The sequence below is a fragment of the Schistocerca serialis genome, chromosome 7, assembly GCF_023864345.2.
Source record: "Schistocerca serialis cubense isolate TAMUIC-IGC-003099 chromosome 7, iqSchSeri2.2, whole genome shotgun sequence".
NCBI classification, from domain to species: domain Eukaryota; kingdom Metazoa; phylum Arthropoda; class Insecta; order Orthoptera; family Acrididae; genus Schistocerca; species Schistocerca serialis.
The window spans coordinates 265799605-265814669 of record NC_064644.1 but is presented as its reverse complement, the minus strand read 5'-3'; the positions used below and the strand labels follow the sequence as shown (position 1 = coordinate 265814669).

General features: G+C 39.3%; 1 protein-coding gene across 1 annotated transcript in view; it reads right to left on the bottom strand.

The window, feature by feature from the left end:
- Positions 1-238: 238 nt before the first annotated feature.
- LOC126412669 (endochitinase-like) overlaps positions 239-15065 on the bottom strand; it is a 90151-nt gene continuing 75324 nt past the window's right edge. The window contains exons 8-10 of the mRNA XM_050082372.1: positions 5768-5846; positions 5449-5660; positions 239-612 (exon numbers count right to left, since the gene is read on the bottom strand). Coding sequence (XP_049938329.1) covers positions 442-612; positions 5449-5660; positions 5768-5846 — 462 coding nt within the window. The 3' untranslated portion in view covers positions 239-441. The remainder of the gene's footprint in view (positions 613-5448; positions 5661-5767; positions 5847-15065) is intronic.

The following is a 15065-nucleotide window of genomic DNA, read 5'->3' as shown; positions in this document are numbered from 1 at the left end:
TCATCTTGACACTAATATGAAGGATAATATGGAAAAAATATAAACCTAAGAGTGTGATTCCACCAAGTAACTCAATATGATTTCATTGTTTCAGAATTGTTGCATTTTATTAAATGTGACTGAAATGTACTGAATTACTCATAATTTTTAATCTGATTTAAATGTTTGGTTTTGGCTTACATAATATGCACATGCATACTCAAAACTATGGCTATTGTCCTTATAATATATATAATACACTGAAACAATGTTCATTTATTGACATTTTAAAGCACTGAAATACAGTGAAATTGGAAGTTTAATTTGATTCACATTTTTCATAACTGGCAACAGAACTTTAACTGCTATCATTGTCTAGTTTCATTGAGAGATATCATCCTAAACTGTTTCAAAGTAAATATTTTTTGTTGCCACATGTTTTTTGAAACTACACGTGCTATTTTATGTTGTAGTGGACAAGTTTAATTCTTCATTACGTTCTGTTGTGGTATTACAAATGAGTGCTTCCTGAGTTTCATTCGCAGTGCTTTCAGAAACCTCAGGTGAACCTTTCTGTGAAAGTTTTGGCTGCTGTCGTATCCTTTTGCAGTTGAGATCCAGCATCATGTCAGACTGAAAAATTTAACACAATTTTAGTAAAATTTTGTAACAATGTATAGACTGTTTACCATGTGCATGAGAGAATGTTTTAGTAAATGAAAGAATGTGTTACTCAGAGAGCAAAGAGGAAAACTGAACAATACGTTATGACCAATTTTTTATGGTGTTTTCTTCATTTCTACCTTCCTGGTAAACAATGAATATGAATTAAATATCATTAAAAGCTTTATCAGTGGGATAATGAAGGCACTTGAGTGCAGCTGATGGCATGTTGTGATTGATGAGGTGACCTTTTTTGATGACTGAAACTCCCTTGAAATGTAGATGCATACCTCCTTGCGATGCCCAGTGTATTGTTTATTGACTTAGTGTGAAACTCTTAATGATATGAAATATGCAACAGCATGCTTATAAGACAATGAGAAAACAGTGAAGTATTTACAATAACATCAGGAAAAGGACAGACTGCTACTCACTGTATAGATGGCACGTTGAGTTGCAGCCAGGCACAACGAAAAGACTTTTACATGTTATAGCTTTTGGCCAAATCCTTCTTCAGCAAAGAAAATACACAGACATTTACACAAGCAAGCACATCTCCTGCACATCTGGCTACTACCACGAGCAGCTCCAACCAGCAGGTGCAGATCAAAGGCAAACTTCTTGTTTTCCACTGATACTTTTGTCTTTACAACTTGTTGGCTCATATTATGATATACCTGGACACTTAAGAATGAGATAAAGTTACTTTTACTTTAATTTTGCATTGCATTGAACCTGCACTGCCTAATTCTTGTAGCCATCTCTTCCAATTATAAATTGTGTTTAAAGGTTGCTTGATTCATGATATTTTAGCTGATCTGTTATTCATGACACTTTTTACAGTGACAGAAGGAGGAGGAGATTAGTGTTTAACATCTGTCAACAATGAGGACATTGGAGATGGAGCACAAGCTCGGATTAGGAAAGGGTGGTGAAGGAAATTGACTGTGCCATTTCAAAGGAACCGTCCCAGCATTGGCCTTAAGTAATTTAGGGAAATCATGGAAAACCTAAATCAGGATTGCTGAATGCTGGTTTGAAGAGTCATCCTCCCGAATTCAAGCCCAGTGTGCTAACCACTGCAATATCTTGCTCGGCAGAGTGATGGGCATTATTCTTTTATTTAGGGGTTCTTAGAGGACTACAACTATTACTTTTCCAGTTTTGTATCATTCATGACGTACTAAGTTAGTACATCAAGATACTTGCACATGTTTAACATTCCACAAGGAAACTTAAGGCCTACCCTACCATGTATTATGTGAATAAGTGGCATAAAGACACTTGATCTGACATAATTACATTTTCTTGGAGACATATGAATCTCAAGTTTATCTTTGATAAGGATAGAAGCTGAACCAATAAATTAAAATTTGTGACACAGCTGGGACTTGAACCCAGGTCTCCTGCTTGCGAGGCAAATGGGCTAACCACTACAACATCATAGCACTGGGACTACCACTGCTGTACATACTACTGTAGCCCAATGCCCTCCCTGAAGATATGAACTGAAGTTTGTGTTAGGGAGAACACTGGGCTAAGGTAGTTCATGCAGTTGTGGCAGTCGCAGTGCTGTGGTGGTGTAGTGGTTAGCACATCTGCCTAGTAAGTAGGAGACGTGGCTTCAAGGCTTCGGCTGAGGCACAAATTTCAATTCATTGCTTCAGCTCCTATCCTTATCAAAAACACAGATATACCACATGCACCACACACTGGTGTGCTCCCTAACTGGAGAAAAAATTGATACACTAAAGAACAGTGCAGTATCCAAATGCATGTTAAGAACACTACATTTCAGGTTTGTGCATTGGAGGAACTACTGCATAGCTGAGCAGTAGATTTTTACCAACTGAATTGTTTTCTCCTTTCTTTCGTCTGCTCCTCCTTCCATTGAGGGTACATTTAAAAAAATCTCCTTGTTTGCAATGTCATGTGTTCAGTATGTTTGGAAATGTGCTATTTAGTTTTTATGACTGACTGTAGTGTCAATATATTCCATCTTCTTAAAAAAAAAATGGAATGCAGTTTTTTGAAAAGGTCTGTATATATAAAAGGAAATGACGTGACTGACTGACTTAACTCATCATAGCCCAGTCCAAACTGTTAAGGATTGAAACTTGAAATTTGGAGAGGAAGTTGATCTTATACTGTAGGCATAATTTAGGATGGGATTTTTCAATTTTATACCCCTAAGGGGGTGAAAAGGGATGAAAGTTTTTTGAAAATATGTTTCTATTAACCCAGTTTTGAAGCTAGAACTATGAAATCTGGGATTTGGTTTCTCAAAAAGAAATTAAAAAAAATACCTGTTTCAGCATTTTTCTAATTCAGCCCCTAAGGGGGTGAAATAGTGGCTGATTTTCTTTAAATAAATCATTATTAAATAACCACTGAAGCATTTTTAACGCTACATCTATGAAAATAGGTTTCTGAGTTCTTGGTAGGAATACTTGTTCCAGTGTTTTTTGAAACACAAAAAAGGGGGGAGGGGGGGGGGGCTAAAGGGCCTGATTGATTCACTGGCTCATCATCGCCCAGCCCAAACTGCTAAGGACAGAAACTAGAAATTTAGAGAAAGTGTTATCTTTCATTGTAGACATTGTTTGTGCATCTACATCTATATCTATATACATACTCTGCTAGCCACTGTACAACAAATGGAACAGGGTACCCTGTATCACACTAGTCATTTCCTTTCTTGTTCCACTCACAGAGTGGGGGAAAAATGGCTATCTATAAGCCTTCATGTGAGCCCTAATTTCTCATATCTTCATGGCCCTTATGTAAAATGTATGTTGGTGGCAATAGAATCATTTTGCAGCCAGCTTCAAATGCTAGTTCTCTAAATTTTTTCAGTAGTGTTTCTTCAAGAGAATGTCACTTCCCTCCAGGGATTCTCATTTGAGTTCCCGAAGCATGTCCGTAATTCTTGTATGTTGTTGGATCATACAGGAAGCAAATCTAGCAGCTTGCCTCAGAATCATTTTGATGTCTTCCTTATATCCAACTTGGTACCGTTCCCAGAACTTGAGTAGCACTCGAGAATAGGCACATTAGCACCATATATGCAGTCTCCTTTAAAGATGGACCACACTTGTCCAAAATTCTCCCAAAAAACTGAAGTTGACCATTCGCCTTCACTGCCACAGCCCTCATATGCTCATTCCATTTCATAGTGCTCTGCAGCATTATGACCAGACGTTTAAATGATGTGACTGTGTCAAGCAGAACACTACTACTGCTGTGTCCGAACATTACAGGTTTATCTTTCCTACACAACCATGTTATCTTTTCTACATTTAGAGCTAGCTGCCATTCATTACACCAACTAGAAATGTTGTGTAAATCATACACAACAGCATCATCAGCAAGCAACCACAGATTGCTGCCCATTCTGTCCATCAGATCATTTATGTACATAGAAAATAATAGTGGCCCTATCACACTTCCCTGAGGAACTCCTGATGATATTCTTGTCTCTGATGAACACTCGCTGTTGAGGACAACTTACTACATTCTATCATTTCAGAAGTGTTCCAGCTATTCACACACCTGGGAACCTATTCCATGTACTCTTACCTTTGATAATAGTGTGTAGTGGGGACCGTGTCAAATGATTTCTGGACATCTAGCAATATGGAATCTGCCTGTTGCCCTTCATCCATAGTTCGAAGTATACCACGTGAGGAAAGGGCAGAGCGATGCTTTCTAAAGCCATGCTGACATGTGGACATAAGCTTCTTCATCTCAAGAAAATTTATTATATTTGAACTGAGAATGAGTTCAAGGATTCTGCAGCAAACTGATGTTTGGGATATTGGTCTGTAATTTTGTGGGTCCATTCTTTTATCTTCTTATATGCAGAATTCACCTGTGCTTTTTCCAATCTCTTGGGACTTTATGCTGAGTGAGAGGTTTGCAGTAAATGCAAGCTAAATAAGTCGCCAAAGCTATAGAGCAGTCTTTGTAAAACCAAACTGGGATTCCATCCAAACCCAACAACTTATTTTTTTCAGCTCTTTCAGTTATTTCTCTGTATCAGGGATGATTATTACTATGTCATCTGTATGGAAGTCTAATGGTCAAATGGCAGTGCACTTGTAGAATTCTCCTGCATGAACTATTTCTCAAATGTGAAATTTAACACTTCGGCTGTCATTTTGCTTTCTTCACCTGCCACACCAGGTTGGTCAGTGAGTGACTGGATGGAAGCCTTAGACCTGCTGCTTAGCAATTTTACATACTGTAGGAGCAGCATTTTCTCAGGTTCTCAGCCAGGGCTTTTGCTAAGGTGTGATGGTGGTAGTAGTTGTATGCGTTGTGCATATGTCTTTACACATATGCATGAACCTCTGCTAAGCTCAAGAAGGGGCTTTTTGAAATTACACTCCTAAAAGGGGAGGAAATAGGCCGAAAGGTTTTTTGAAAATATGCATTATTAAGGCAAATTTGAAGCTAGAACTAAGAAAACTGATTTTTGGTTTCACAGTGATTGCATAGTGTGTTGCTTTACACTGGACCAATGGGCATAACGACATAAACATTTCATTAAATAAAAACAAAAAAACTGTGCAGATCATAAAGTCAATGTGAATGAAGCAGCAGCACTAAACTAGACTGATTATAAAATAAATTATGAGTTTACCCTAACTGCATTTGGTGCATCTTTGTAGTAGACTTAGGAGAGGAGAATGAATCTTTCTGTAACGGTAATTGTCCCCAGTAGAGCAAAGAAGGAAAGAGAAAGGTATGAAAACAAAAAATTATACAGTAAGAATTATAGGAAGAAGAAAATGTATTACATACTTCCATAGCATTTGTTTTCTTTGATTCTGGAACCACATATTCCTTCATGTTGTTATGGAGAACACTAAGAAGAGGATTTGGTTCACCACATAGCCCTTGAAAATCATCTTCATCTATAGCCCACATCATAGCACCTGCATAGCCTTTATGTTTTATGAAGTTCATCTTTATTTGAAGGCTATGGGGATTCTCATAGCCTACCCATGTTCTTCCTGCAATAGATGAATGAGCTATATGTAAAAATATGTTTTCTTCAAGTTTCTACAAATAATGAAAAATCAATTTAATTACAAGAACTACCATTTAATGTTCAAATTACCTTTGTAAGCATATGGAACCATGCCATATTTGTCCCATTTCACAGTCCATTCGCCAACATTCTGAATTTCATTACATATCTGAAATTTTAAACAGATAGTGAATAAAATTTGTAAAGGCATACTATCCATTGTGGCTGCAGATTAAAATTTGGATGAATTTATGATAATGGTATAAAAGTGAAGCAAGCAAAGAGTCAATCTGAAGCATATTTTGGAACTGCTCTGGATGTGTTAACGCACGTGCCTTTGTACCTGTCCCTGTGTGCTCTGAACGTGTTTACGCACACCATCAGTCCTTATACCTGGTACTCTGAAAGTGTTTACACGTAGACACAGCATAGATGTCTACGTGTAGACATGTTCAGAGTACCAGGTAGAAGGACTGGTGGCACGCGTAAACACGTTCAGAGCACACAGGGACAGGTACATAGGTACGCGCGTTAACACATCCAGAGCAGTTAAAGGTTTAAATAAGTAAAAATTATTTCTGAAAATACTTGGTGCATTTGCTTGAGCTGATTTCTGGCATAATGTACTTTTATTAATTTAAATTAGCAAAGCAGACACAAAAGTTGTGAGGACAGGAATATTAATGGTAATTGATCTATTTAAAGTTTCAGTCTTCCTTACTACATAATGCTCACAATTTGGAACACTGCACCATGAACCCTTGCTAGGTTCAGAACACATTCATGAATCAGATTGAAAGGAATTATTTGTTTAGTCAGCACTTTCATAAACAATACTTTCTCATACATGTAAAGTCTATTTTGAGTTGAGATCTGAGAGTACAAGGCTCTTTGGGGCCTTTTTTCCTGTTCATTAAATGTCTTATTGGTTTTCACATTAGCTACAGGGGACAGTGCCCCACACAGGGTGTCCATTTTAACTGAAGACATTGAAATATCTCAAAAAATAGACATTGGATCAAAAAGGTTATAATTCAAATTTGTTTGTCTCAGAGGGGGCATCCAATGATTCCAGATTCAACCCCCAGCACACCCATGTGTAGGTGGTGGGAGGAAACTTTGAAATATTCAGTGGGAACCCCCATTATTTATTGCACATTATGCTTCTATGGCAAAATCTGCAGACGTTTTGTCTGTAGCATTTTCTTCATTTCACCAGAGATGGCATTGTAATCAGAGAAATAGAAGTGGGTACACAATCTTAATTTACAACTTGCTACTCAATGGCCCTTGCATATTCAGTGGCAAGTTGGACCCCGCCTTGATGCTGCAAGGATAGGCCAGGCCAGTATTTCATAACTTCTAATTGGAAACCCCAATTGCAATGTTGTATTACTCTGACATACTGAACAGGGGACTACTTGACGTGCCACTGTGCCTGTGGCTCAATGTGAATGCTAGTCTAATTTTCCAATTAGAGTATATGTTCAAATGTAGTACTGCCAACTTCAATACACTTGGTGATTTGCTTTTCAATTGACCACACTCAGGACAGAAGCTAATCAGCAGAATGTCATCACAGACGTTTCTGATGCAGTTGACCATATTTTCATGGCCTGTTGGCACTTACTGGAACACCTTACCGTTTAAATATCTCTACAGAAAGAAATCTGGCAACATCAATTCCAGTGACCTAGCATGCCAATTAATAGGGCTACCTCTGCCAATCTACTGACCAGTATAAACATGGTCTGACTCCTCCCATGCTTAACTTGCGTAATGCATTGGGCTACCTTCATGCTGAAACCACATACATTGTCGAACGTCCAGTGCAACATCCTGAAGTATTACCGGTAATTTCTATTCCAGAAACGTTCAATATTTGTATCCATTTTGTGTGCTGTTGATAAAAATAGGACCAATGAGTTTGTTCCCCATGCTGTCACACTATATGTTAACCTACCAAGGAAATTGATGATCAGCTTTCCATAACCAGTGGGGATTGTCTTCACTCTAGTAATGCATGTTATTCCAGTTAATGCTACCGTGGTCAGTGAATGTAGACTCATCAGAAAATAGTACCTCAGCAAAGAACTTGGGGGGTTGTTTGCATTTGTTGTTGTGCCTGTTCACAAAGCCCTACCCAGTTAAGGAAATTTGCACCATGACGTTCTTGATGCAGTGACACATTGTATGGCTGATACTTATGATGATGCAGCATTATGACAATTTTACCTATGGACATATCAGAATCACTTTGCAATTGCTGGGCACTTATCCATGGGTTTCGATGCACTTCTGCTAGTACAGCCGTTTCATTAGCTTATCCTGTAACATGTTTGCTTCATTTCCTATTGGTGGTCTGTTCACTGCCATCAGAGATAGAGGCATTCACAATCTTGTAAAAGGACAAATGAGAGCTAGCTTTCTTCAGAAAATGCTCAGCATACAAGGCAACAGAAGCCTTAACTTTCTCCTACATTCTCCGTAAACCAGGATCATTTCATTGTTTTCTTCTGTGGTCCACTTTCACGTCTGTTCTCCAACTGATAGGTAGGTGAGCAGGCAATGAACACAGTGCAAGTATTGTAATGTTTAGAGCCACTATCTGTTTGAAGTCTGCATGGTGTGTAAGCTCCAGTCTCAGTGTACTGCCTAGTGTGATACATCTTAGTTTGCTACATGCGCAAGGTGGCCTGTTGATTAGTCAACTGTTTGATAGGATACAATGTTGCCAGTTGGGTTTCCAATTAGAAGTTATGAAACTCTGGCCTATCCTACCCTCACAATGTGGAGGTGGAGTTCCACATGCCACTGGGTATTCATGAGTCATTGAGTAACATGTCTTAAATTACAATTGTGTACCTATTTCTGTCTCTCCGATTACACTACCATCTATGGCAAAATGAAGAAAATGTTTCAGGCAAAACATATGTAGATGTTGCCATAGGATTGACATTTTCAATAAAAAACGAGGGTTCCCATTGATGATTTCAAAGTTGTTCCCCCCTTCACACCACCAACGCACGGGGTGGGGTGGTGGGTTGAGTGTGGTGTCATTGAGTGTACCCTCCGAGGCAAACAAATTTGTTTGATTTGATGTGTAGTTTTCGATATACTTGTATTTCAATGTCTTCAGTTAAAATTAACAACCTGTTTGTGCGTGTGTACTGACAGAAAAAAGTCGCAATACCAAAAAATAATTAATGTAGAGCAATGAAATTTCTGGAATACATTTCTCTTGGTAACATATTTAAGTGATTAACATTGCAAGAGTGCAGGATAATGCAAGCGCAAGATACACCTTTGCAAATGTAAAATGCTGGTACTTTAATAACCAGTGTAACCACCAGAAAGTTGAATGCAAGCATGGAAATGCACATGCATTGTGTTGTAAAGGTGCCGGATGTCAGTTTGTGAGATGGAGTTCCATGCCTGTTGCATCTGGTCAGTACAGGGATGGTTAATGCTATTTGTGGATCTTGCTGGAGTTGTTGCCCAATCATATCCTACATGTGCTTCATTGGAGACAAATCTGATCATCAAACAGGTCCAGTCAACATGTTGAGACTCTGTAGATCATGATAGATTACAACAGCAATATGTGAGTGTTATCTTGTTGGAAAACACCCCCTGGTATGCTGTTCATGAATGGAAGAACAACAGGTCAGATCACCAGATTGACATGCAGATTTGCAGTCAGGGCGTGTGGGATAACGACGAGAGTGCTCCTTCTGTCATATGAAAATGCACCCCAGATCATAAATCCACGAGTAGGTCCAGCATGCCTAGCACACAAACAGGTTGGTTGCAGGCTCTCAACCAAGAAAGAGCCATCTCTGGCACCGAGGCAAAACCAGCCTTTAGCAGAAAACACAACAGACCTCCACCCTGCCCTCAAATAAGATCGCAAATAGTGGTGGTTTGAGGTTGGTGGAATTCACACTACAGGGCATCTGGCCTGGAGTTGTTCTTGGAGTAACTGATTTGGGACAGTTTGTTGTCTCACTGTGGTGCTGACTGCTGCGCAAATTGCTGTTGTAGATGCAGCAGGGTGCGCCAGAGCCCTACTGCAGACCTCCCTCTTGGTAGTGACACGTGGGTGCCCAGAGTTCTTGCGACCATACACTCTCCTGACCACTGCTGCAAGCAATCATGTACAGTGGGTACATCCGGCCAAGTCTTTCTGCAGTATCGCAAAAGGAACTTCCAGCTTCTCATAGACCAATTATGTGACCCCATTCAAACTCAGTGGGTTGTTGATAATGGCGTCTTGGTCACCTTAAAGGTGTTCTTGACTAACATCAACTCATCACTTCAGTCTTATTGTAACCATAAGATCTCAAAAATTTCGAGAACTTAAAAACTGGATATTTTATATTGGATTACACATGGTCTGCAAACTTTTCTTGAGTGCTCATAGAGAGTGATGTGAGGAGCAAAGGAATCAAGCTTCATTCACCTGCTGTGGGGAGAAATGTATTGTGGAGGGAGTGGGCCTTACATTCCTCAGACAGTTCACTCATATTTTGCGCTGCGTACTGACAATCTAACCTCATTTGGAAGAGAGCTTTCTTTTTCAAAGAAGGAATAAGGCATTGCCCATGATGTTTCAGGAACTATTTTAATACGCTTTCTAGCATAAACAGAACAAAGAATTACAAAATGAAATGTTATGTTCCAAAATGGCTACTGCAGTACTACTACTTGTTTGATTGCTAACTTTGTTAGCGGATGGATTCAAAATGCTAGCAGCCTGATGTCTTCTAACTTTTAATGGTTTATAATCAATGCACACATCATTCAAAAGTGGTTTGCAGATTCCATATACAGATACTGTAAGTATATTAGGTAAAATGTAGGAGTTCATTAGGGACTTTATAACATCTTGAATCATGTCTTTCGAACATCATTATCTGTCCTGAATGTACGGTCAACAAATTTGTGGAATACAATTTTGTAGTTACTACCCAGAGCGGTGGGCGATACTGTTGCAGCATTTCTCTACTCCCAATAATTTTACACTCATTTGCCACCTTTTCTTTTAAAATTTTGGTTTAAGTAACCTAGTATATCTTCCAAAAATCTGTTAAAATCAGCATCTTTGGCGGTTTAATGCCCTAATGCTTCATAGAAAACCAATAAATGCTGAGAATTGTTTCTATACTGTAGTTCCCAGCGGACGCATGCCTGCATCTTCCCTTGCGTGTTGGGTCCCACCCGCAAACCCACTATGAAGAAGTCGTTCCAAATGTCCCTGTTGCATTGCCTTACTCAGGGGAGATGATTTCATCCCTATGTTCTCACCTCCTGCAACGATAAATCCTTTCCACGCCACTAGCCAACGAGATTAACATACTTGCCTCTAGGTTACATCATACTGTCCGCTCACAATGTTACCAGTACTGATATTTTATCAACAGTCGTAACCAATGTGGTTTGTCCAAAGAATTTTTACGGGGACAGAGTGTCGGAAGAAATGTTTTCACCTCAGCGCAATTTCAGTTTTTATTTTCGTCAACTGTAAATCGAGCTTAGTGTCAACGTTGTGACAGATGGTAAATTGCCACGACTATAGCGATAGTGCACTGTTGGTGTTACTGTGGGTGTTATGTATATGCTTATCACGTGTTATAAATTTTGCGGTGTTTCGAGGTGACAGTGTTATGGTTCCAGATAGTTTTCGAGGTACCGGTATTCTTGTATCTGCTTGATTATGGATTGTGAATATTGCTTTATCACTGTAGTAGAGAATAAGTGAAAATGAATGTCGTAAATAGTTTACGTGTTGGGGAGTTTTCCTAACTTTCAGATGAGCAGAAACATACTGTAAAGGCACTCTGAAGATTATTACCAGATTTGAATATTGAGCAAGTTATGAATGCCAGAAATCGATAGTTTAAGACAGCACTTGAAAGGGATCTACAGATGCATATATAAGATTAGGCCTACGCTGCAATTCACAATTAAATGCCTGGCAGATGACTCATCGAACCACTTTCAAAATATTTCTCTAGCGCTCAACTCACGAACAATGAGCAGGAAAAACGAACTCTTAGTTTTTTTGTGAGCTCTGATCTCTCTTATTTTATCGTGATGATAATTTCTCCCTATGTAGGTGGGCTCCAACAGAAATCTTTCGCAGTCGGAGGAGAAAGTTCGTGATTGAAATTGTAGTGTCGGTAGCTGGACCGACACCGTGAAGTTTATTGTTGAAAATGAAAGCTAGACTAAAGCTGTAGCCGATAGTGCACGCACGGCAATAAGCATACGGGCGTGAAGTCTGGAACATAAAAACTTATGAATGAATAAGAAGAAAAGTATGTAGATGCTTTTTACTTAACTTTTAATAATTCCTTGGAATACATCTCTCTTGAATACTCGTAAGCTATAGGCACTGATACAAATGGCTCCTTGCTAGTTCGTAGCCATTAACTTAGCTGATGGCTATTATGTCTCTCGGCTAATGAGAGAGAAAGGCTTCGTACAACTGGGCGATAGCTAGGTTCGCGTACAACTGGGCGGTAGCTAGGTTCTCGTACAACTGGGGTCGAGACCACTCTCGTATCACGAGACCTGCCTTGGTGGTGGCGCTAGGTCTGCGATCACAGTGGCGACACGCGGGTCCGACATGTACTACATGGACCGCGGCCGATTTAAACTACCACCTAGCAAGTGTGGTGTCTGGCGGTGACACCACAGAAATTTCATGAGAAGCAACAAAAACCGCACTTGTTTTAATGATTTCCACTCCAGTTCACGATATTTCGCGATAATACGAAACGAGCGGGGCTTCTTTGAACTTTTTCGATGTCCTCTGTCAGTCCCATCTAGTGCGGATCCCACACTACACAGCAGTAATTCAGAAGAGGGCGGACAAGCGTAGTGTGAGGAGGCTTTTTAGTAGACGTTCTAAGTGTTCGGCTAATAAATCGCAGTCTTTGGTTTCCTTTGCCCACAACATTATCTGTGTGATAGTTCCAACTTAAGTTATTTGTAATTGTAGTCTCTTAAGTATTTAATTTACTTTACAACCTTTAGATTTGTGTGATTTATCGTACAACCGAAATTTAGCAGATTCCTTTTACTTAGAGATGCAGTACCTAGCTGGGACCTCGTCGGGACACCCTGAGATGGGGTTGTAGAAATGAAGTAAAAAAAATATTTAATATAATTACTTTTATTTAGAACGCAATTAAATGGAACTTGTTGTGGCAGAAGTAGTTGGTACACCATATTTTTCGGAAGATTTCACCTTTTTAAAAAGCGTTTGCTTCCCTTTCAGCTATTTATAAAACGCCATTCAAGTCAACATGTAGTTAAGACTGGCATTGGAAGACTGTTTCCACAGTCCCTGGCAGCAGTGGCGTCGTGTGCGGAAATAGAAAACAAATACTCGAATAATTTCAGCAGTTGCCATTTGTGTTCAGGATTTTCGGTTTCCGTAAGAAAGTAAATCCGCCCTTCTTCCCCGAAGTGTTTAGAATTCCATTCTTCCGAGTCACGCTTAGTTTTTAAAAAGCTCTTCGATACATATATTCCTGAAAACAATTTTCGCCTGAAATCTTCACACCATTTTTAGTCAGGTATACAATCTATGGTTTCGGACAGCGTCATCCAATCAATACTTGATATTTATTAAAAGAAATGGCCCTTTTCTCTAGGTAATCAAATGATATGGTTCAGAAAACCGTTGTCTCTTTTTCAAATTTTGAAATCAAATTAATTACTTCTTGGTTAGGATCCTCATTCTTTAATTTGTTCAAACCTATTTTGTTTTGCATGCCAGTAAAATTGACAGTCTTGCTTTTAATTGAGACATCTTTGAGTGTCGATTAATGGTTTTCTTATTGCAACTATCGAGACTTTATTCTACTCCACGCTATTCATATTTTCTTCAAACACAGCCAAGTTTGACTGCAGAAACATTAAGTAAATTTCAATGATCGGAGTACTGAAAAAATCTGAAATTATTTTAGATGGCTTGTCTTTGGCGTCAAAAAATTGTTTTAGTGGAATCCAGAGCTTAAAAATTCTCTCAACTCCGGGCATTAGTAACAACAACAGTCCGCAGCTCGTGGTCGTGCGGTAGCGTTCTCGCTTCCCACGCCCGGGTTCCCGGGTTCGATTCCCGGCGGGGTCAGGGATTTTCTCTGCCTCGTGATGACTGGGTGTTGTGTGATGTCCTTAGGTTAGTTAGGTTTAAGTAGTTCTAAGTTCTAGTGGACCGATGACCATAGATGTTAAGTCCCATAGTGCTCAGAGCCATTTGAACCAGCCATAACAACAACCTTGTTTCTGAATGAGGTAGAAGCGTCTGATGACTGACGTCAACGTATAAGCAGAACTCTTTCACCTTTCCTGTCCTTACCGTTTAAACTGAAAAAAATTAAATAATTTCCTTGAAGATTACTTCAGAGTCAACAGTTAAAGACTCCAGCAGCGCTTGATATAGTGTTGTGGAGAATATGGGCAGGGCATCCAACTCCTACATTTTTTCCTAGTCCTGGTCGTGTCGTGTCGTGTCGATGAAGCCCTTCAAAGTTGATAGTTATTGTCTTCACAAATTTATCTAATGGAATCTGCAGTTGTCTCAAAGTGTCTAGACAAAACTTTGCAATTGTTTCCGATGTTTCGTTATTCAGCGGATAAAATTGAAACAGCTTCTGTTGGATTCCGTCAGTTTCAGTAAAGCACTGAAAAACTAAAAGAACATCTTTTCAGCCCTGTGGTTCGATGCACCGGTGCTTATGCCGTAAAATGACACTTGCTGTATCTTCGTGAGTTGCTGAGATGAAACAGGTACACGTGTCACACAAAAGACCACTCTTTTGTATAATCATCCGAAAAGTGTCACTTTTCGTAAGCTATGATAAGATAAATTTATTAGTCGGTAAACAGTCTACAATAACACTTTAGTTATCGAAGTACATGTCACTATACACTTCACGTCCTATACAACCGGAGTAAACTCTTCAAACATTACTAACTTGCATTCTTTGTTCATATTACGTTTAGAAATAATCGTCTTATCAGATCACTTTTCAAATGGAAGCTGCCCGAATCTTCCGCATGGCGCTGCTTAAATAGTTCTAGCCCATACTACTGGAGAAGTCTGGTATTTTCTCGAATGATGGCGATAGATCTAGAAGGTGCTTGCAGCGTCGAACAGGATACGCAACATGTTATGCCATCTGTGAGAAGACCTGAGGCTGCACTTACATGATGAGCTAACAGATGGCGTTACTTCAGTACTTGAGTCAAGCTCGTAACAGTATTTTGTGATATCGGCACAAAATTGGGTCTTGTTGGTATTTCGGGACTAGAAGGTCCATAACACTGACGTTCCCGATGTATCTTGATGGAAGGCAACCCTACTTTTAGTACA